Below are 23,656 nucleotides of genomic sequence, written 5' to 3'. Positions count from 1 at the left end.
TCCCTGACCCTGGCACCAGGGAGGCAAACTACCATCCGGGTCTCCTGTCTGCGTCCACCGAATCGCCTATCCGACCCCCTGACTATAGAGTCCCCTATTACAATTGCCCTCCTCTTCTTTTCCTTATCCTTCTGAGCAACAGGACCGGTCTTTGTGCCAGAGGCCCGGCCACTGTCGCTGCCCCCAGGTAGGCTGTCTCCCCCACCCTTACTCAAACATGAGTACTTATTTTCAAGGTGTACAGCCGCCGGGTACCCACCAGTCCCTGCCTCTGCCCATTGCCCTTCCTAACTGTGACCCAGTTTTCTGTCTCCCGTGGTCTTGGAGTGACCACCTCCCTGTAACTCCTTTCTATGACCTCCTCGCTCTCCCTGAGCAGACAGAGGTCATCGAGTTGCTGCTCCAGGTACCTAACACGGTCCCTTAGGAGCCCCATCTCGACGCACCTGGTGCAGATGTGGACGTCTGGAGGGCACTCAGACTCCATGACCTCCCACATCTGACATCCAGAACAGTAAACTGCCCTGGTCCTCATTCTCCCCCTTATTCGAATACAATAAAGCCTTACCCGGGATACAAGCCAATCAGCTGCTTCCTCTGGTCCTCTTCCACGATGCCAGAAAACAAAGCAAATAATTCTCATGAAGACAACGTTGATACCTCACGCTGCCTTAGCAAGGCCAGCAGCATAATCAAGGATGAGTCGCACCCTGGCCACTCCCTCATCCCCCCTCTCCCATCAGGCAAAAGATATAGAAGTGTGAAAACCCGCACCTCCAGGTTCAGGGACAGTTTCTTCCCAGCTGTTATCAGGCAACTGAATAATTCTACCACAACCAGAGAGCAATGCTGAACTACTATCTACTTCATTGGTGACCCTCGGACGATCCTTGATCGCACTTTGCTGACTTTACCTTGCACCAAACCTTATTCCCGTATCATGTATGTGTACACTGTAAATGGTTCGAGTGTAATCCCAAGAGCTATAGCGGCTCTGAACCGGCCCTAATGAGTGCCCCCCCACCCACCCCCTTTGGACAGTCTCCCTCAGATGGTCACGTCAATCAATTCAGCTTGCTTATTTATGTATTGTATTTATTTACCTTTCTTGTACATCAGTGGAGCTGCACACTAAATCTCGTTGCACTGACGTGCAATGACAATAAAAGATATATTATTATTATTATCATGTATTGTCATTTCACTGACAGGATATTATGCAATAAAAGCTTTTCACTGTGCCTCGAAACACATGACAATAAACTAAACTGTAACTAATTGATTATTCATAGCCCAAGAACAAAGGAGGACCTTGGACCTGCCACTTGTTTTCTGGCATCGTGCTAATGCAATCCAACTAGCCCAGCTTGCCCTGCCCTTTCTCACAAACCTCCACTAATAAAGTATAGATCTTACAGTTATCAAAAAGTCTATTTCCACCATCCTCTCAGGTGGTACATTCCAGACCATGATGAACCGCACATGAGAATTCGCACCCATCATCTCGACTTTCTACCAATTAAACTCGTCAAATTTCTAACCTCTCTGCTACAAGAAATAAGTTCTCATTTGTTCTTTCAAAACAATTCATCACTCTGGTCAGCGCTATTCATTTTGCCCATGACCTTCAGCTGACCCAATCTTTGCCAATATCTCTGCAAAACTAGGTCCTATTTCTGATCCCTGGTTTAATCTTTGCAATGCAAACCAACATCTTAAAGGTAGAAAACTCTCCGATACGGCTTCCGAGTAATACCCAAGAAACATTTTACACCATGATGATTTATCTAGCCCACAATTATTTTTAATAATGTTTCTATACATAAAAACTGCATTTTGAATATGAACTAGGTTCATATTCCAAATGGAACTGAAAAATGTGACATTAATCCACAGAACCACACACAAATTATTATTGATTTCAGCTAATCGTACTTCTTAAAATATGAGAAACTGGGAGAAGAGCAAGAAGTACATTGAGTCATTTAACCCATTAAAAAATAGGGGAATATAAAGGGAGCATGGCAAGATCTAAGGTAGAGAAAAATGCTGGAGAAACACAGCAGATGAGGCAGCATCTATGGAGCGAAGGAAATAGGCAATGTTTCGGGTCAAGACCCTTCTTCAGACTGATGTGAGGGTGGTGGGGGGGGGGGGGGGGGAAGAAGAAAGGAAGATGTGGAGACAGCAGGCTGAGGGAGAGCTGAGAAGGGGAGGAGAAAGCAGGGACTGCCTGAAATTAGAGGTCAATTTTCATACCACTGGGGTGTAAACAATGGTATGAACATTGACTTCTCTAATTTCAGGTAGTCCCTGCTTTATCCTCCCCTTCTCAGCTCTCCCTTAGCCCACTGTCTCCGCCTCTTCCTTTCTTATTCCTGCCCCCCCCCCCCCACCCTTACACCGGTCTGAAGAAGGGTCTCAACACGAAACTTTGCCTATTTCCTTCGCTCCATAGAAGCTGCCTCATCCGCTGAGTTTCTCCAGCATTTTTGTCTACCTTCGATTTTCCTGCATTTACCGTTCCTTCTTAAACATGGCAAGATCTAAAAGTGTTTCGACCCGAAACGTCGCCTATCCATGTTCTCCAGAAATGCTGCCTGACCCACTGCGTTACACCAGCTCTTTGTGTCCTTTTTTAAAAAAAAAAAGCAAGTGATAATATTGTCCTAAACGGCACAGGACATATTATTCTATCAAGCAAATAACTTCGCTTTCATGAAACCTTGAACTACCCTGTTTAAATAAGTCAAATGGTCAAGAGGAGAGTCCTAATTAATGGTCTATGCTACATTTTGTTTGGAAATCCATTTCTCATTTTACAACGTATGCCCATTTATTTTTGTGGTAAGTGTACTATATCATATTAAACCAAGGGCACAAGTATCAAATTGACATTACCCTGACAGAGAGGGGGGTTTCATATTAAGTGATTTATTCAACCGATGCACACATTATCCTTATATTATGAAGTGTCCCAAAATAACTCTATTGATGCCACGAGTGAATTCTTTAGGGAAAACATCAAACACGCTAGGAAACAGTGGCTTCAGATTTTTGAAAGCAGTTCCAACACCACTTAAAATTGAAGTTATCTTTTGTTTTAAATAAACAAAATTACTTTAGAATCATGATAATCATGATTTGGGTTGGGATTGGCCCTTCAGAATCATGATCATCTTAAGCTAAAGCAAAACAATTAAAATAATTACTTTCCTTTCCCTGTGGCTCCATCTCTTAACATGTTGATTTCCCTTGGAATTTGTGATCCCATACCGATTCTAACATGGGTCGGAGCTGTAATTCCCCGCCAAAGGAACGTTGGGCATATGCCAGCAAGAGTTGGCTTGCCTTTGGATATTAGGATGGTTAAGTGGCCAGAAACATGGGATATGGAGTTCATTGCCATGAAGTTTAAGTCAAAAGGAGGGATGGTAATATCTTGGAGCCAATCTTGTGCACCACTTTCCAAAATCACCCCACCACCCCCCCCCCCCCCCCACCCCACCCTGCTCCTCTTCTCCCTCCCCTTGTCCCTCACCCTTCCCCTCCCCACTCTCTCCCCATCCCTCTTCACTCTCTCCTAATCCCCCTCTCCCCTCACCAATTACCCCTCTCCTCCCCCTGCCTCTCCAACCCCTCTTCCATCCCATCCCCCCCTCCCTCCACCCCTACTCTCTCCTCTCTTGGTGGTTAGTGGTGTGTGTTTGGGGGGGGGGGGTGGGGTTGGTTAGTGTGTGTGTGTGTGTGTGTGTGTGTGTGTGTGTGTGTGTGTGTGTGTGTGTTTGTGTGTGTGTGTGTGTGTGTGTGTGTGTGTTTTTGGGAGTAGGGTGGTTAGTGTGTGTGTTTGGGGGGAGTGGTTAGTGTATGTGTATCCCATCCCCCTCTCCCCTCCTCGCCCCTCTCCACCGCCCCCCCTCCATCTCCCCCTCTCTCCCCCCCCCCTGCCTCTCCATCCCATCTCCCCCCCTCCCTCCACCTCCCCCTCTCCCCTCATCTCCCTCCTCCCCTCATCTCCCTCCCACCCTCTCCATCTATTTCTTTCTCTGCCCCACTCTCTTTGCCCCTCGTGATAGGTTGGGGATGGGGTAAAAGGAGCCAATGAATAATAGTAATATAATATCAAGAGGGGTGGTTAGTGTTTGTGTGTGGGGGGAGTGGTTAGTGTGTGTGGGTAGATAGTTAGTTTGTGTGTGTGGGGGATTAGTTTGTGTGTGTAGGGGGGGGGGGGGCTGGTTAGTGTATATGTGTGGGTGGGGGCTGGTTAGTGTGTGTGTGGTGGGGGGGGGGTGTTAGTGTGTGTGGGGGGGGGCTGGTTAGTGTGTGAGTGTGGGGGGGCTGGTTAGTATGTGTGGGGGTGTGTGTGGGGGGGGGGGGTGATTAGAGTGTGTGTGTGTGTGTGGGGGGCTAGTTAGTGTGTGTGTGTGTGTGGGGGGGGGGGTGGTTAGTTTGTGTGTGTGAGGGGTGGTTAGTATGTGTGTGTGGGGGTGGTTAGTGTGTGTGGGGGGGGGGGGTTAGTGTGTGGGTCTGTGGGTGGTTAGTGTGTGTGTGTGTGGGAGGTGGGTGGTTAGTTAGTGTGAGTATGGGGGGGGGGTGGTTAGTGTGTGTCATGCCGCAACCTCCCCCCCCCACGCAACCGTGAGTTGAAAGGACGAGACCCTTTCACCCTCTCCCCTCCTCCCTTCCCACTCTCTCCCCCTTCCCCATCTCCCCCTCCTCTCTCTCCCCCATCTGCCCCCCTCCCACTCTGCCCACTCCCACTCTCTCCCCGTCCCACTCCCACTCTTTCCCCTTCCCACTCCCCTCCTCCACCCCCCTCTCCCCTCCTCCATTCCCTCTCTCCCCTCCTCCAAACCCCCCTCTCCCCTCCTCCAACGCCCCCTCTCGTGTGAAGGGGCAGCACCCCCCTCCTCCCGCAAACACGCGTTGGGGGAACAGACCCAGCGGGTCTGCACTTGCTCTAGTCACCCATTAAAATCATACTATTGAGGTAATTAATCTGAATGATTAGATTAAACTTGTAATCATTCCTTTTAATACTGTCTCCTTTGTTGCTTATAACTTGGTTACAGGGTCAAAATAACCAAGTTCAAAAAGAGACCAATAAACTTTCGAATTCTTTGACTGTTGTGCATTGATATTGATGGTGGAGTTAATAACTCCAGCAACAGTCAGTTCGCAGTCGACCCCAGACAAAGCAGCTATCACTGGTAGAGTGCATGAGGAACCCTGGGTCTAAAGTCCATTTCAATCATCCAAACTACCTTGTGATATTTATCTAGGGTGTGCTCCGGGGAAGCAAATTACTTTATATTGAAACTAGTCAGTGAGAATTTTTTTCTAGCATTGAATATATCTTAAAAGCATTGTGAATGAATAAAGGAGCTACGAACATGAGGAATAGGCCAGTCAGACCTTTGTGCTAGCTACTGTGTTCAATAAGATCTTTCTAAAATTTTAGATAACTACAATACTCTCCACCCCCCCCCCCCCCCCCCCCCCACCCCCCCCCCCACTCCCCCCACTTCTTCCCCATCTCACCATACTCTTCCCCATCTCCCCAATACTCTCCACCCCACCCTCCTGTTCTCCATCTGGACCCGCACCTATTTCTCCAATCGCCTTCCATCTACATTGCTTTGGTTAGGTTAAAAATTAGCAAGTCGACAATCCTTTTGTCTCATACCTTGTGTCTTTTCACTTCTGGCTCTGTGCAACCATCTGCCTATCAACCAACCCCCCCACCCCCCCCCCCCCCCACCACCACCCCCTCCACCCTGTTAACTGCTTCGTCACACCCCCTCCTCTCTTCCAACTTTCTTTCCACCCCAACATTCAGTCTGAAGAAGGGTCTCGACTCGAAACATCACCTGACCCCGTTGAGTTACTCCAACACTTTGTGTGTTTATTCTGTACACCAACTGCTTCCATTTAAACCATTTGAAAATATTTAATCGTTGTACTTCCCCCCGCCCCCCCCCAAATCACATTTTCCCGTTCACCCAGTCTGTCTTTATCCCCTTGTGGCCTCAATGTTTTCCCTCAAACTTCACACACTGGTACCCAGCTGAGTAACATAGATACATAGATACATAGAAAATAGGTGCAGGAGTAGGCCATTCGGCCCTTCGAGCCTGCACTGCCATTCAATATGATCATGGCTGATCATCCAACTCAGTATCCCGTACCTGCCTTCTCTCCATACCCCCTGATCCCTTTAGCCACAAGGGCCACATCTAACTCCCTCTTAAATATAGCCAATGAACTGGCCTCAACTACCCTCTGTGGCAGAGAGTTCCAGAGATTCACCACTCTCTGTGTGAAAAAGTTTCTTCTCATCTCAGTCCTAAAGGATTTCCCCCTTATCCTTAAGCTGTGACCCCTTGTCCTGGACTTCCCCAACATCGGGAACAATCTTCCTGCATCTAGCCTGTCCAACCCCATAAGAATTTTGTACGTTTCTATAAGATCCCCTCTCAATCTCCTAAATTCTAGCGAGTATAAGCCAAGTCTATCCAGTCTTTCTTCATATGAAAGTCCTGACATCCCTGAACTTGCAGATGAGACATTAGATTCCCTTCGCCAAATTATTGATGGAGATGGTTATCGGCTGGGCGTCCAGTACTGATCGCCAAAACACCACATAAGCAACAGTCCTCCTATCCAAAGATGACCAGCTATTCCCATTCTCCATTTTCTGCCCATTAACCAATCCTCAAACTTATTCAGTTTATTTCCTGTAAGTTGAGGAAAGGAAGTAGGATAACAATTAATCTTCTGCTTGATTAATGAATCAGTCAACATCATTATTAGAGACTCCAGACATTTCTTTAGCCAGAGGGTGGTGAATCTATGGAATTCATTGCCACAGACGGTTGTGGAGGCCAATTCAGTGGGCACTCCAGTTTAAAGTTTAACTCCTCCAGTTTAAATTCCATTTGGAATATTTTGGAGGACCAAGAAACCAAGAAGAAACACTCCAGCACTTTGTGTTCTGCAAAAGATTCCAGCATCTACAGTTCCTTGTGTCACCGATCTTAGAAATATTTAGCACCTGTGCAAAGAGAAACAGTCAACTGTTCATGGACTCAAATGTTGACTGCTTTTCTCCCCACAGACAATGCTTGACCTGATGAATGTTTTCAGTGTTTTCAGTTTTGATATCAGATTTCCAATATCTGCATTTTTTAATTTTACTGCTAATAAAGAAATTTGTATTTATGGGATTAGCTCCAACTTTACCAAAGTTCAGCAGTCAAGAAAGCAAACCAATGCCCCCACTTCCTCAGAAGACCAAGGAGGGTTTGGCATGTCTCAGATGACTCTTAGCAACTTCTACAGACACACTGTAGAAAGTATCCTTTTGGGATGCATCACTACTTGGTTTGACAACAGCTCTGCCCAAGACCGCAAGAAATTGCAAAGAATTGTGGGTGTAACCACATCATACAAACCAGACTTCCTCCTACTGACTCAATCTATACTTAATTCTGCCTCAGGAAAGCAGCCAACAATTTCACCCTGGTCATTCCCTCTTATCCCCACTCCTGTCGGGGAGAAGATTTGAAAGCTTGAAAGAACGTATCACCAGATTCACCATGGTATGAAATTGCATTTGAATTTGTGGCCTGCCCTCTGCTTGAAATGGTATGAAATTGCATTTGAATTTGGTTGCCTGCATTCTGCTTGAAATGGTATGAAATTGCATTTGAATTTGGTGGCCTGCACTCTGCTTGAAATGGTATGAAACTGCATTTGAACTTGATGGCCTGCACTCCACCTGAAATGGTATGAAATTGCATTTGAATTTGGTGGCCTGCACTCTGCTTGAAATGGAATTTCAAGGAATAGTCGTGAATGAACTGCCAGCCCACCAACCCTGAGTGACTGAGCTGCCAGCCCACCAGGCCTGAGTGACTGAGCTGCCAGCTGAAGAATATTCAGCCCATAATGTCCATACTGGCCCTCTGGAAACCAGTCAATTCGGCCCACAACAGCCATGCTAGCACTCCAGAAAGCCACCCCCCCCCCTCCCCCCCACTGGCCACCAATATTGGAATTGGTGGAGAGGTGGAATATTGCGTTGGGCGACCAACCCTCCTGTGTGAACATGGGACCCAACGTGTCCCACTTAGTCTTGTAATATATAAAGACCTGGATAGAGTGGATGTGGAGAGAATGTTTCCAGTCATGGGTGAGTACAGGACCAAAAGGAACAACCTCAGAAAAAAAGCACGTTCTTTCAGAATGGAGATGTGGAGCAATTTCTTCAGTCATAGGTTGGTGGGGGCCAAGTCTTTTTCTTCTTCTTCTTGCGTGGGGCATGCACAGCCTAAAGTTGTAGGACAACTTGTTCTATTTGATCTTATTGGATTGTGCACACCAGGTTGATTGCATTTGTCGAAACAGGACGGACCACGTGAAGGTTGCAATCTCCCACCCCGGAGTCTAAGTCATAAGGTATTTTGAAAATGAATGTTGATAGATTACTAATCAATAAGGGCATCTAAGGTTATGGGGCACAGGCAGAAGAATTGAGGAGAGTTAACGATAGATCAGACGTGATCGAATGGCGAAGTAGATCTGATGGGCCGAATGGCCTAATTCAGCTCCTATGTCTTATGGCCTATGGTCTTATTGGCTGCTGAAAAGATTAAAGAGGGAATCACTGTGAAGATCCAGAAACACTCTTCAGTAGTCAGGTGTGGATTTGTCAATGACCACTGTGCGCAGAAGACTTCATGAACAGAAATACAGAGGCTACACTGCAAGATGCAAACCACTGGTTCGCCACAAAAATAGGCTGGCCAGGTTACAGTTTGCAAAGACGCACTTAAAAAGAGCAACCACAGTTCTGGAAAAAAGTCTTGTGGACAGATGAGACAAAGATTAACTTATATCAGAGTGATGGCAAGAGCAAATTATGGAGGAGAGAAGGAACTGCCCAAGATCCAAAACACACCACTTCATCTGTGAAACATGGTATTATGGCCTGGGCATGTATGGCCGCTGAAGGTACTGGCTCACTTATCTTCATTAATGATACAACTGCTGATGGTACTAGCATAATGAATTCTGAAGTGTATAGACACATCCTATCTGCTCAGGTTCACACAAATGCCTCAAAACTCATTGACCGGCGGTTCATTCTACAGCAAGACAATGATCCCAAACATACTGCTAAAGCAACAAGGGAGTTTTCAAAGCTCCAAAATGGTCAATTCTTGAGTGGCCAAGTCAATCACCTGATCTGAACCCAATTGAGCATGCCTTTTATATGCTGAAGAGAAAACTGAAGGGGACGAGCCCCCAAAACAAGCATAAGTTAAAGATGGCTGCAATACAGGCCCGGCAGAGCATCGCCAGAGAAAACACCCAGCAACTGGTGATGTCCATGAATTGCAGACTTCACGTAGTCATTGCATGCAAAGGACATGCAACAAAATACTAAACATGACTACTTTCATTTATGTGACATTGCTGTGTCCCAAACATTATGGTGCCCTGAAATGGGGGGACTATGTATAAACACTGCTGTAATTGCTACATGGTGAAACCAAAATGTATAAAAATGGCCTTTATTAAAATCTGACAATGTGCACTTTAACCACATGTGATTGTTTCTATTACAAATCTCAAATTGTGGAGTACAGAGGCAAATAAATAAATTATGGGTCTTTGTCCCAAACATCATTGAGGGCACTGTACTTGCCCTAAATTGGACAACATACTGTCATTTTCCACTGAGGTAGGACAACCTCTAGGCTCTAGAGAGTTTTCCCAAGCCCCCCCCCCCCCCCCCCCCCCCCCCATTGATTTAGTAGTGATTTATAGACCCATTGTTTACCCTCAAGGTTGTCATACTAAAACTGCGCACCCAGAAATCAGCTCCCTTCATGTATTGCACTGATGCACAGTAATAAATAGATCTGCTTAAACAAGGAAATATTCATAGTTTTGTGACTTCACAGAAACTAAGTGGAAAACTTTTATGAAAATGATAAAAATCCAGCAAATGAAAAGGCAAAACTATCGAAAAAATAATAATAATGGACACACAGGAACTTAAGTTGAGAAGGTACGAAAAGTTCTAGAACATCACGGAGACATTCGCACAAAATTATTTTAAAAAAATTAAAAGTTCGCTCCTCTAATTTACCGTTTCGGGACAGATCCAACTCTACTAACAGCATGAAGTTTGCTATTTCTGGAGGAAGTCGTTGGATTTCGTTGTCGCTCAGTCCAAGTTTTCGTAACTTCACGAGCTGGAAAAATGGCTGAAACACAAAAGAGAATGGTCATGAACAATTCTAAAACAGAAGACAAAAATAGCAAACAACAAGCATGATCTAACCCCTTTGTCTGCATTTGGCTCATTACCCTCTATTCTGTTCCAATCTATATATCTGTCCAAATGAATTTTCTTAAGTCTTAACTGTATCCACTTCTATAGGTTCCACTGGCAGCTCATTCCAGATACGGACTACACTCAGAGTGAAACCATTGGCCCTGAGGCCCTCTTCAATCTTCCCCCTCTCATCTTTATCCTGTGTCCTCTAGTTTTTGATGCTGGGGGAAAAAGACTATGGGGCAGGCAGTTCAACAAATTGGAAATATATGGATTGAGTTAAAAGGAAGGAGAGCGCAAGAGAGGTTACTGAAGTCTCCAGAAGTAATAGGACAAAATATTTAAGGAGGGATTAGGAGTCTACGGTCAGATAAAATGAGGGCGAATTTGAGAAGAGGAGTGGTGAGTACTGAAGTAAAGGCGATATATTTGTATGCACACAGTATATGAAACAAAGGGGATGAGTGTAGAGCATAGTTAGACATTGTCATGGGCATCATGAAGACGTGGTTGAAAGAGGATCGGAGCTGGGAGCTGATCGGTGGAGAATGGGGCCGAGAGGGAAAGATAAATCAGCCTCAACTGAATGGCGGAGGAGACTCGATGGGCCCAATTCTGCTCCCATGAACCTTTGAACTATGAGCGTTCACTTTATCATGCCGCTTATGATCTTTGACACTTGAACAAGGTCACCCCTCAACCTCCTATACACCAAAGAAAAAATAAGTCCCAGCCTCATCCTATAACTCAAGCCTGCAAGTCCAGATAACATCCTAGTGAATCCCTTCCACAGTCTTTCTAGCTGACATCACTGGCTGATACCCCAGACCATGCAGTTTGTCTCAGATCCCAATACAAGGGGTTTTACCTAGCACAACAAAGACATTGTCCATGTACAGGCAATTGGCTTTTTCATTGACTAACTAAGATAGTCAGTATAACAAATTCTTGGCCAATTTCTCCAAAGTTCAAACACTTCAACAACACTTAAGAGCTGCTAAACTGAAATATATTGGCGACAATAAACAAGTTCGGTATTCCGAAAAACGCAAGGAATCATGGGATTTGTCAAAGGTCATTTGTGATAAAGAAAAAGCGAATGAAGCGCTGGCCGTATAAACTGTGTATAAATTGGTAAATATTCTACCAATGAATTAATCTAGAATTCTGTCAACTCAATAGCTTCCTTTATTCTGCTGTTCACACACTACTTACACAGTCCCATTTCTAGTTCAGTTCATTAATCTGCAATTATGAGATATTCAAAAAGTTAAAATAATTTATTATTTTCATTTAATCCTTAATGTGTTTGCGACTGGAATAAGAAAATAATACTGTGTTTGAAACATTTTCTTATCTTTATTCATAATTTATGTGAAAATATATTTAATCGGAGGAACTGTGACGCCAGGTAGCGGGAGAGCAGGGTGTAACAACGAGAGAGAGAGGGCATCTTTGGAGAAAAGGATTAGGTGACGTTTCGGGTCGAACCCTTCTCCAGGGATGTTGCCTGATCCTCTGATTTACTGCAGCATTTTGTGTGTATTATCGTTGATGACTGGTGCTCAGCTTTCTTCTGCCGCTGACGGTCCCCAGCCCGTTGGGGAAGGGGTTCCTCGGGCGTTGGGACAGAGTTGAGCTGGAGTTAGCGCTTTTTCTCCACGCTGGCTGTAAGCCTGGGGCCACCACAGCTCCGGGCCGGTGTCCCGTCAGTCCAGGGTCACCCCAGACATCTCCGGCCGCCCCCAAGCATGGATGGGACACTCGGGAGGGGACGGGGACAGTAGTGAGACTCCGCTCACAAATCTGCCTCCTGGGGTTATGCAGGAGAGGGGTGCATGGTTTGCCCCTGTATAATACCCTGTATGGCCCGGGAGGGCAGCCCAGGTGAGAATTAGGCACCCATACACCCAGGCTGAGGGGGTCCGTGATTCATTAGATTGCCACTGCTGAGATTTTTGTATGGACCAGTGGAGAAGGGAGAAAAAGTGTTGCTAACTCCAGCAGCAATTCAACAGCGCTTGCAGCACCGGAGACCCGGTTTGATCCGGACTATGGATGAAATGCAGGTGTGTATACACACAGCCAAGAATGTTTTTCTCGAGTGACCCATGACCTGGGCATACGCAGTCGGAATACCGAACACGCTTATTTGAAAATAAACTTGCATTTACACGTTAAAAAGCACTTTTGTGCATTTAAAAATATTGAAAAAGAAATAACTGTTTTCCCAGCAGTTGATGTCCCCCTTTCAGCTCAATGGGACGGTGCACTTGCACCAAGTTTAACCTACGCAGGCTCCTTCTTGGGACAGCGAGACAGAGAGAGCTTAGTTTTAATTTAAAGTCTAGTTTAGATACAGCACGGAAACAGGCCCTTCGGCCTACCGAGTCTGCGCCTTACACTAATAAAATTTATTTGGATTCTCCGTGATCTTATCCATTGGATCTATCATCATCACAGCTGCAATTTCCAGACTACACATTTCCCAGCTTTTCATTCATAAGTGCCTTCCATCCCGAGCTGGAGGAACAATCAGATTCCAGAATTGGAATCAGAATATTTTAAACATGCAATTTATGGATTACTTACAAGTGCATTGCTGCACAGACAGAGACACACACAGACACCAACATCTTGATTCAACTCCGTTCCTGTCATCACTCCACATCCCCATCTAATACAATTCAACGCATTGATGTCCCACTACATTTCACTACAATTTCAGACTGATAACAATTAAAGATGTTTACACGCAGGCTATGCTGTCAAACACAAACCACAATTCATAACACTCTGTATTTTAAGTAAGGATAACATTATCGAGCTGTTGTCATTTGGTAGTGAAATAGAAACAGAAACCAAACTATAATTAAGTCCTAGTGTTGGTGTCTTCATGCATGGGATTAGATTTATTTGTGAATGCGTGTGGTTAAAATTAAACATGTGTCACGTGAGGGGCTCTTGGATGTGATCTGACTCACCCTCAATAAAATAAAGGCCAAGTACAAATCACAGACCATTTACATACTTGTGAAGGGACTCAAAGATGACGATCACCCCAAATAAACACAACAATGTCAATGTGCTCTATAATTATACCACACGCTGGAGGGATTTGCAGGGCTTTCCTGTGCATCAAATCCAGACATATTCCATATGGTATCTGTCGTTGGTTCGTTTATCACACAGCAGGAAATTCTGCTGCTCAAGCCTTTCATTATAATCATGTCCAGTCCATGTTTCAGCTACGCTGAATGCCTTAAGCTTCAAAACCCCATCCCGAATAACAAATAGTTACCACCCCAGTTCTGAGATTTTCGATGCCTCCAGCCACAACTGATTTTATTTGGAGAGAGAAGGGTTTCAAATTTTTTTTTACACATTCTGTGTGAAGAATTACACATAACCTCACCCATTAAGGACCAAGCCCTGATTTCCAAACTTCTGCCCTCCGAACCAAATGCTCCAATGAAAAATAATGTATTTCTTAATCTATCCTATCATTATCTTTAATGTTATCACTCAATTTAATTTCCAAAAAGAATAAAACCCTTCATTAAAATTTAAACCTTTTAGCCAACAATTCCAACAAAATTACACAGCCCAGATGTCATGTTTATGTGTAGCACAATGGATAAACAAAACCACAAGAGGTGGTAACGGATTTAGCAAATGGCATGATTGTGCATTTTGTAATACAAATTATCTGAAGATTAATTTACTCAGCTTTCCTGTTCCAGAGTGCTGATAACCACGCACTACTGCCTTTATTTTCCAACAGAATCAACGGTGTGGCACAATAGCGCAGCTGATAGAGTTGCTGCCTTACAGCGCTAGAGACCTGGGTTCGATTCTGGCTACATTCTACTATGACTGCGTGGGTTTCCACTGTGTGCTCCGGTTTTCTCCCACACTCCAAAGACATGCAGGTTTGTAGGCTAATTGGATTCTGTAAATGGTCCCTTGTGTGCAGGATACAATAGAGGGATAGCATAAACATAGTGCGAACTGGTGATCGATGGACTCGGTGGGCCAAAGGACTGTTTCCACGCTGTATCTCAAAAAACTAAAACTAAAAAGCCAAATACCATAAAACTTCATTAATCCAGCATCCTCAGGACTTTATTGTTGCCAGACCAGCAGACATTCTGGACGTTAGTTGGATGTTAGTCCGAATAAACTAACATGCTTGCAATTCACTTTATTATCAGATGGAGTAAACGGGTCCTTTTCACAATGGCGGGAAGTGACTAGTGGGGTACCACAAGGCTCAGTGCTGGGACCCCAGCTATTTACATTTACTGCTATATTAATGATTTGGACGAGGGAATTGAATTCAAAATCTCCAAGTTTGCGGATGACACTAAGCAGGGGGGCATTGTTAGCTGTGAGGAGGATGCTAGGAGGCTGCAAGGTGACTTGGATAGGCTGGGTGAGTGGGAAAATGCATGGCAGATGCAGTATAAAGTGGATAAATGTGAGGTTATCCACTTTGGTGGCAAAAACAGGAAAGTAGACTATTATCTGAATGGAGGCCGATTAGGAAAAGGGGAGATGCAACGAGACCTGGGTGTCATGGTTCACCAGTCATTGAAAGTAGGCATGCAGGTACATCAGGCAGTGAAGAAAGCGAATGGTATGTTAGCATTCATAGCAAAAGGACTTGAGTATATGAGCAGGGAGGTTCTACTGCTGTTGTACAGGGTCTTGGTGAGACTACACCTGGAGTATTGTGTACAGTTTTGGTCTCTTAATCTGAGGAAAGACATTCTTGCCATAGAGGGAGTACAGAGAAGGTTCACCAGACTGATTCCTGGGATGTCAGGACTTTCATATGAAGAAAGACTGTATTGACTCGGCTTGTACTCGCTAGAATTTAGAAGATTGAGGGGGGATCTTATGGAAACTTACAAAATTCTTAAGGGGTTGGACAGGCTAGATGCAGGAAGATTGTTCCCGATGTTGGGGAAGTCCAGAACAAGGGGTCACAGTTTAAGGATAAGGGGGAAATCTTTTAGCACCGAGATGAGAAAAACATTTTTCACACAGAGAGTGGTGAATCTCGGGAATTCTCTACCACAGAAGGTAGTTGAGGCCAGTTAATTGGCTGTATTTAAGAGGGAGTTAGATGTGGCCCTTGTGGCTAAAGGTATCAGGGTGTATGGAGAGAAAGGCTACGGTGTAGGCTCGAAGGGCCGAATGGCCTACTCCTGCACCTATTTTCTATGTTTCTATGTGACGGGGTGCAATAGATTTTCCAGTGAGCTGGGTTTGTTTAAAGGGAGCATGGAAACAGGGCCCCAGTGAGTTTAATTACACTGCCAAGGGAGATACAAAAGACAGGAGATGCTGGAACGCGCAGTAAAAAAAAAAAACTGTTGGAGAAACTCAGCAAGTCAGGCAGCATCTGTGGAGGGAAATGGATAGTCGATGTTTCAAGAAGAGACACTTCCTCTGAATTAAGATTGAGGAGATTTATATGGAACATTGGGCATTACCGTACCCTCTGCTCCCACATAAAGGCATTAAAAAACCCCACAAAAAACGCACTTCAACATAACAAAAAAACAAAAAGATACCGGACTGAAGGTGGAGGCAGCTAGCACCAGCGCCACCGGCGCACATGGATTTCCACAGCAAGTTGCAAACACAAGAAATAATTAAATGCGTCACATCCTCAACTTTCATTTTCTCTTCACACTAGCTGTATTGTTGATTCTCTCGATAGAAAAATCAATTCAAATGCTCTCATTGCTCTTCCCCACCCAAGACCAAAAGCCGTTTGGCACAGTTCGTTGGGTGGTGTGAACCAGCTTTGTTGTGAAAGCTCAGATTACATAAATACACGTTTTAAACATCAAAACCTACGGTAGTTAAAACTGGAAATGTCAGCAGAATATTTTTTCAAATCTCGAAACTTACACTTTTGTAAGTTTAAAAAAAAAAAAAGGTTATTCATCCATTTATTTTCAAACATTCTGAGACAGTAATTCCTTTATGTCAGTAGACTGTGTGCTAACAAAAGTGCCAAATTAGGAAAACAGGCATGGTAATTCATTGTCCAAGTGATTGTGTCTGATTCACTGCATGAGAACCAATTATACATCCCTATTCAATTTTGCAGTTGTTTGTTCAAGTAGGGTACTAGATGACCTACATGTCTTTTTCACTACTCCTCCGCTAATTAACATTTTACTTTGTAGATTTGACCACAAGCAAGCTCACCCAGCACGTTCTACACAAAACAACAAAGATAAAGTAAACTGTCCGGGATAATACGTGGACGTCAACTGTGAATCAGCACCGTCACCACAATGGAACTGAAGCTACATCAACGGAACACGTCATTACAAGGAACTGCAGATGCTGGTTTATACCGAAGATAGACACAAAGTGCTGGAATAATTCGAAAGGTCAGGCAGCATCTCTGGAGAAAATGGATGGGTGACGTTTCAGGTCAGGACCCCTCTTAAGACATCAATCGCGTTACAAACAAAACAGGAAGCACATTACTGGTGAAAGGTTAAACTAAATGCAGGTACTATCTCACTGTTTAAGAAACATTTAAACAGGTACGTGGATAGCATAGTGAATAGGTTTGGAAAGATACCGGCCAAACGCAGGCAGGATAGTGATGGTAGGCATGTTGGTCAGTGTGGGAAATTTGGGCCGAAGGGCCCCGTTTCCACGCCGTATGACTACATTGCACTACTTCAGTGAAAATACCCTTGGAAAGCTCGTTCTTTCCCCAATGATGATAGCTCTCACTTGAATCAAGGCAATTCAAAGACAAATTCAGAAATTCTGGCATAGTAATGCAGCTGCTGCCTCAGCATCAGACACTCGATCCCAATCTCTGGGTGTCATCTGCAAGGAGTGGGCATGTTCTCACCGTGACCGCGTGGGTGTCCGGGTGCGCTGGCTTTCTCCCACATCCCAAAGACATGCAGGTTCCAAGGTGAATTGGCCTCTGCAAATTGCCCATTTTATGTAGCGAGTGGATGACAAAATGGAATAACATTGAACTAATGTGAATGGGCGATTGATGGTCAGTGTGGACTAAACCTTTTATCCGTGCTATATTTCTAAAACTACATTCAATGGAGCAGTGCAAAATAAAATAATAATAATGCATTTTATTTGCTGGCGCCTTTCTGGACACCCAAGGACACCTTACAGGACATAAAATCACAATACATTTATCAATATTAAAATCAAGTTGATTAAAAAAAAAAAATTTTTTTTTAAACAAATACACAAAACATTTTAAGTCATTAAAATCAGGGTGAACATGGTGGAAGTTATGTCGGGTTTGCTAATCTAAACAGGTGTGTTTTGAGTTGTGATTTGAATTGATCGATAGTGTCCAGGTGACGGATGGGAGGTGGGAGAGTGTTCCAGAGACGTGGGGCAGAGCAGCTGAAGGCTCTGGCACCCATGGTGCTGAGTCTAAATGTGGGGACAGTTAAAATTGCAGCTGAGGAGGAACGAAGTGACCGGGAAGGAGTGTATGGTAGCAGCAGGTCAGAGAGGTATTGGGGAGCAAGGTGGTGTAGGGCTTTGAAGGTCAGCAGTAAAATCTTGTAGTTAATCCGGTGGTGCACAGGGAGCCAGTGGAGCTGAGTGAGGATGGGTGTGATGTGGTCCGATGATCTGGTGCGGGTGATGATCCGGGCTGCAGAGTTCTGAATGCATTGGAGGCGATGAAGAAGTTTATTGGAGGTGCAAGTGAGGAGGGCGTTGCAGTAATCGATGCGGGATGTGACCAGAGCGTGGATGAGGACTTTTGTATTGTCTTTGGAGAGGGAGGGGCGGAGTCTGGAGATGTTGCGGAGATGAAAGTATGCAGAGCGTGTGATATTGCTGACGTGGGGGCCAAAGGAAAGTGTACTGTCCAGAATGATGCCAAGACTTTTGACATGGGAGGAGGTGGGTATGGGTGAGCCATCAACTGAAATGGTGAACGGGTGGGTTTTGGAGAGTGTGGACTTTGAGCCAATTAGCATGATTTCTGTTTTATTTCCATTGAGTTTTAGAAGGTTGAGTGACATCCAGTTGCTGATAGCTTGAAGACAGGTGGTGAGGGCAGTTGGGAGAAGGGAGGTGTTTGGTTTTGTGGAGAGGTAAAGTTGTGTATCATCGGCGTAGCAGTGAAAATTGATTCCAAAATGACGGAGAATATTGCCAAGAGGTTGAATATAGATGATAAAAAGCAGTGGCCCCAGCACCGATCCCTGAGAAACACCATGGGTGACTGTGGCAGTTGTGGATGTGACTTTATTTCCCTGGATGAACTGTTTTCTGTCGTGTAGATAGGACCTGAACCAAAGTAGTGCATTGTTGTTGATGCCGGTGACAGATAGACGTTCCAGAAGAATTGGGTGGGAGATGGTGTCAAAGGCTGCTGTGAGGTCGAGGAGGATCAGGATGGATAAGTGGCCGGTGTCAGCTGCGAGAAGGAGATCATTTGTAATTTTTACCAAGGCTGTTTCAGTGCTGTGATTGTGGCGAAAACCGGACTGAAATGGTTCATAGAGGTTATTGTTTTGAAGGTGGACTTGAAGTTGTGTCGCTACTGTCCTCTCCAGAAGTTTAGTGATGAATGGGAGGTTGGAAATGGGGCGGTAGTTATTTGGATTGTTTGGATCAGAACCTGTTTTTTTTAGAATCGGGGTGACAGAAGCTGTTTTGAGAGATGTAGGGACAGTAGCAGTTGATAGGGAGGAGTTAATTATGGACGTTATGATGGGTGAGATAGAGGGCAGACAGGATTTAACCAGGACCAGTAGGGATGGGATCAAGCAAGCAGGAGGAGTTCTTGGACTTGGTGATGAGTTTAGTTATTTATTCGACTGTTGGAAGCTGGAAAGTAGATAGGGTGGAGAGTGGGGAGTCTAGTGTGGAAGTCCAGGGTGAGCTGTTGTGAGCAGAAGCTGAGAAAGAGTTCAATTGGTGATGAATGCTGGTGATTTTGGTACTGAAGAAGTCCAAAAACGTATTACACTGAGCAGTGGAGGTGAGGTGATTCGAGGTTTCAGGAGGCTTAAGTAGTTTGTTGACAGTGGAGAATAAAGTCCGAGTGTTATTTTCACTGTTGTTGATGATGTTGGAGTAGTAGGAGGATTTAGCAGCAGTCAGGGCATTTTTACATTAGAGAAGATGATCTATATGCATTTGGTGGTGAATAGTTAGTCCAGTTTTCTTTGTAAGTCTCTCCAGACGCCGGCCCACCATTTTCATATGGCTGAGTTCAGGAGTGTACCACGGAGATGACCTGTTAAAAGAGGCTGTATGGGTTTTCAGAGGAGCCAAGGAGTTTAATGAGTGGGATAAACAGTCATTGTAGTGATCAACCAGGTTAGCAATGCAGAGTGGGGGGGAAGTAGGATGAAGAGAGTTACTGATTAGTCTGTTGAGTTCCACTTGATTAATGTTTTTCAGATTACGGAAGGATATGGTGCGCTTCAGATTGCGTTTAGGGAGTGGCAGATTAATATCAAAAAGGACATAAAATATCAAAAATGCGATACCAATTGCCCCCCAAATCTTTCCCTCTATGCTGATCTGGCAAAAGCACTTGCTGGTTTCACATATAATTATCTTGCTTGATCTGAACCCTTACCTTAAACCCCTGCTTTCAGTGGGTGTAAAAGTGTCCTAACTGGTGCATCATGGCCTGGTATGGCAAATTCCAATGTACTAGAACGTAAGAAGCTGTAGAGAATTGTGGACTCAACCTGGTCCATCACGGCCACAGTCCACCTCACCATTGATCAAAAATATCTCCAAGGCTCTTTCTTATTAAGGATCCCCGCCATCTAGACCAGGCCCTCGTCTCATGGCTACCATTGGGCAGGAGGTACAGAGGCCCGATGTCACCCTCCACCAGCTTCAGAAAGAGCTACTTTTGCACAACAATGACCTGCACAACCCTAACCCTACATTAGCCACAGAACACTACAAAACACCTCTTGCTCTACCATGAACTTGTTTCCTATTTGCGCTTTGCACAAATGTCTTGTTTATTGCAGTGTTATTTTTCACCGTTTAAAAAGGTCATGAATGATAGGAGCAGAATTTGGCCATACGACCCATCAAGTCTACTCTGCCATTTAATCATGGCTGATCTATCTCTTCCTCATAACCCCATTCTCCAGCCTTCTCCCCACAACCCTTGACACCTTGTCTTCTAGAACTTCTGTGATTTACGTACAACTTATGTATAATTTGTCTGTGTATTGTTTGAGTCTATGTGCCTGCGATGTTGCAGCAAGCAAGATTTTCATTGTTAGAAAAATGACACAACCTGTCCAAATGTCTTTTAAATGTTGATATAGCACCTGCCTCAACTATCTCCTCTGAAAGGTCATTCCATATACCCACAACCCTCTATGTGAAAAAGTTGCCCCCTAGGTTCCTAATAAATCTTTCCCCCCTCACCATAAACTATGTCTTCTGGTTCTTGATTGCCCTACTGCGTAAAAAGACACTATCTATTCCCCCTCATGATCTTATACACCTCTTTAAGATCACCCCCTCACCCTCCTGTGCTCCAGGGAATAAAGTCATACCCTGCTCAACCTCTTCCTATAGCTCAAGCCCCTCATCCTCAAAACATATTTGTAAATCTTCTCTGCGCTGTTTCCAGCTTAACAACATATTTCCTCGTGCAGGGTGAACAAAACTGAACACAATATTCCAAATGTGACTTCACTGACATCTTATACACCTGTAACATAACATCCCAAATTCTATATTCAATACCCTGACTGATGAAGTCTAATGTGCCAAAAACTTTCTAAACCACCCAATCTACATGTCTGTAGTAACACTTAATGTTACTTCCCTGCAGTTATAACATGCTATATATAAGACAATTGTTTGCATATCAGTGATTCAAACTGTTGAAGGTTTAAAAGGAACATTTCAGTATAAAGCCAAAGGTGAAAACAAGAAAAAGTCTGTCCCTCTTTTCTCCTGCCCTCTCCACTAACCTTTCCAGAAAGCTCCCGTTCTCTCTTTCTCGGAAAGAGCCAGCCATTAGTTGCCAGCTGTTTACAAAACTTGAGCCAAAATATAAAGGGGAATAAAAGGGCAAAATACAAAGGCTCTTTCAGTAAAATGTTTCTGAGACGGACATCAAATAACTTCTGGTACATTTTTAAAATGAATGACATATGTTAACTAACACTCGAGATTCTGTCTCAGAAAGTGACTTCAATTCTGATGGACTAATACTCAGATCATATCGCTCATGGTCAGACATCATACCTGTGGAAAGTTAATTTGGATACATTTTAATAAAGTACAAGGGTGCAATAACTGGGCGCCATGCAGTGAGATCATCATGAAACACCTTCTCCCTGTGACCGTGTGGGTTTCCTCCGGACGCTCCAATTTCCTCCCACATTCCAAAGATGTGTGGGTTTGTAGGTTCATTGGCCTCTGTAAAACTGCTTCTCGTGTGTAGGAGTGGATAAGATAGCAGGATAATGCAGAACTAGTGTGAATGGGTGATCAATGATTGGCATGGACTCAGTGGGCCAAAGGTATGTTTCCATGCTGTATCTCTAAACTAAAAGAAACTAGTGAAACTCTAAATTAATCAGATATAGTTGTGGCATATTTGTTCATGTGCCCGTCTAAATGTTTCTTAAATGGTACTATAGTATCTGCTTCCACTACCACCCTGGCAACACATTCCACTTTCTGCAGTAAAAAAACCTTACCCACACATCTCCTTTAAACTTTCACCCACTCATATTAAGCCTTTGCCCTGTAGCTGTTGACATTTCCACCATGGCAAAAAATACACCGATATCTGCACCTCATAATTTTATAAACCAAAGAGGTCTCCTCTCAGCCTCCAATGTTACAGAGAAATCAATCCAAATCTATCCAACCTCTCCTTATATCCAATCCCATCTAATCCAGGCTACGTCCTGGAGAACCTCTTCTGCACCCTCTCCAAAACCTCCACATTCTTCCTGTAATCGGGCAGCCAACACGGCACACAATACTTGAAATGCCGCTGAATCCAAAATTGTAAAACACTCCCCCACTCACTGGAGGCATTTTACCTACTAACCGCATGTTTTGGGGAAAAAGGAGGAAATGACACGGTCACCATGAGAACATACAAAGTGCAGGCAGATAGCCCCGGAGGTCAGGATTAAATTTGGGTTGTTGGAGTTGAGGCAACAGCCATACCAGCTGCATCAGCAGCCAAATGACAAACCTTGCATTGCATACGTTTCTACAAGACAAATTTTCAGGAACACAAAAAGTTCTACCCGAGGTAACCAATAGCTGGAATATACCCAGTTTCATAAACGTGACCAAATATAGATGTTGGAATCAAAGCTAAGAAAGGTGCAGAAAGGTCTCAGCTGGAAATGTAATCTGCCCATTTCCCTCTATAGTGCTCCTATGTAGTAGATACAGTAAAACACTATCTTATGTGAAGTTTGATCTTTAAAATAATGTTTAACTTCCAGAATTTCATGAAAATAAATATTCTAAAACTGCAGTTCCTGGTGTTTCTAATCTAAAACTTGACTGTTAGATCTGGTAGAAATTCCAGGGCTTGTAAAATATCTGTAAACAAGTAGGAGATGATTACATCCATGTTGAATGATTATAACACTTGATAAAACCACCAGATTACTCCAAAATTCACAATGGATAATTGAACCTGCCAGCTCACTCAGATGGAATTTCTTTACGATCTCAGTTAGTAAACACAAAGCCCTTCCAATAGGGAATTTTCCCAACAAGATTTATGAACAGTATAACATGCAGGCTACGAGTCACCGGTTAACAAATCAGGGTCCCAGTTATTCACAGTGATTCCTTCTATTCAAGGTGACCCAAGCAATACCACCAATTCAGACAGACAGATAAAATCTAAGACAACAAAAACAGGATGAATTAAACAAATTCCAAATTGGTTCACGTAGTTCTCTGGAAAATAAAGCAAAGTGAAATAATTTCACACAGGTAATAAATCTTGATGAATGGAGGGGAGAAGGGAGGAACTTCGTCATCCCTCTCCGGTAGTGCTGCGAGAATCAGTGCATACTGTTGACTCTCAAACCAGAAGACAACCTTAGTCCAAGGTACTTCAAACACTACTCAATGAACCAGAGAGTTCACCTGATGTAATAACAACATAGAAACATAGAAACTGGGTGCAGTAGGCTATTCGGCCCTTCGAGCCTGCACCACCATTCAACATGATCATGGCTGATCATCCAACTCAGTATCCTGTACCTGCCTTCTCTCCATACCCCCTGATCCACTTAG

General features: G+C 44.1%; 1 protein-coding gene across 1 annotated transcript in view; it reads right to left on the bottom strand.

The window, feature by feature from the left end:
- Positions 1 to 23,656, bottom strand: part of lrrc1 (leucine rich repeat containing 1) — a 147,340-nt gene that overhangs the window by 98,596 nt on the left and 25,088 nt on the right. The window contains exon 2 of the mRNA XM_033021694.1: positions 10,160 to 10,277. Within this exon, the coding sequence (XP_032877585.1) occupies positions 10,160 to 10,277 (118 nt within the window). The remainder of the gene's footprint in view (positions 1 to 10,159; positions 10,278 to 23,656) is intronic.

This window comes from Amblyraja radiata, chromosome 5, assembly GCF_010909765.2.
Source record: "Amblyraja radiata isolate CabotCenter1 chromosome 5, sAmbRad1.1.pri, whole genome shotgun sequence".
NCBI classification, from domain to species: domain Eukaryota; kingdom Metazoa; phylum Chordata; class Chondrichthyes; order Rajiformes; family Rajidae; genus Amblyraja; species Amblyraja radiata.
The sequence above is the reverse complement of the archived record's forward strand: the minus strand, read 5'-3'. Positions and strand labels throughout refer to the sequence as shown.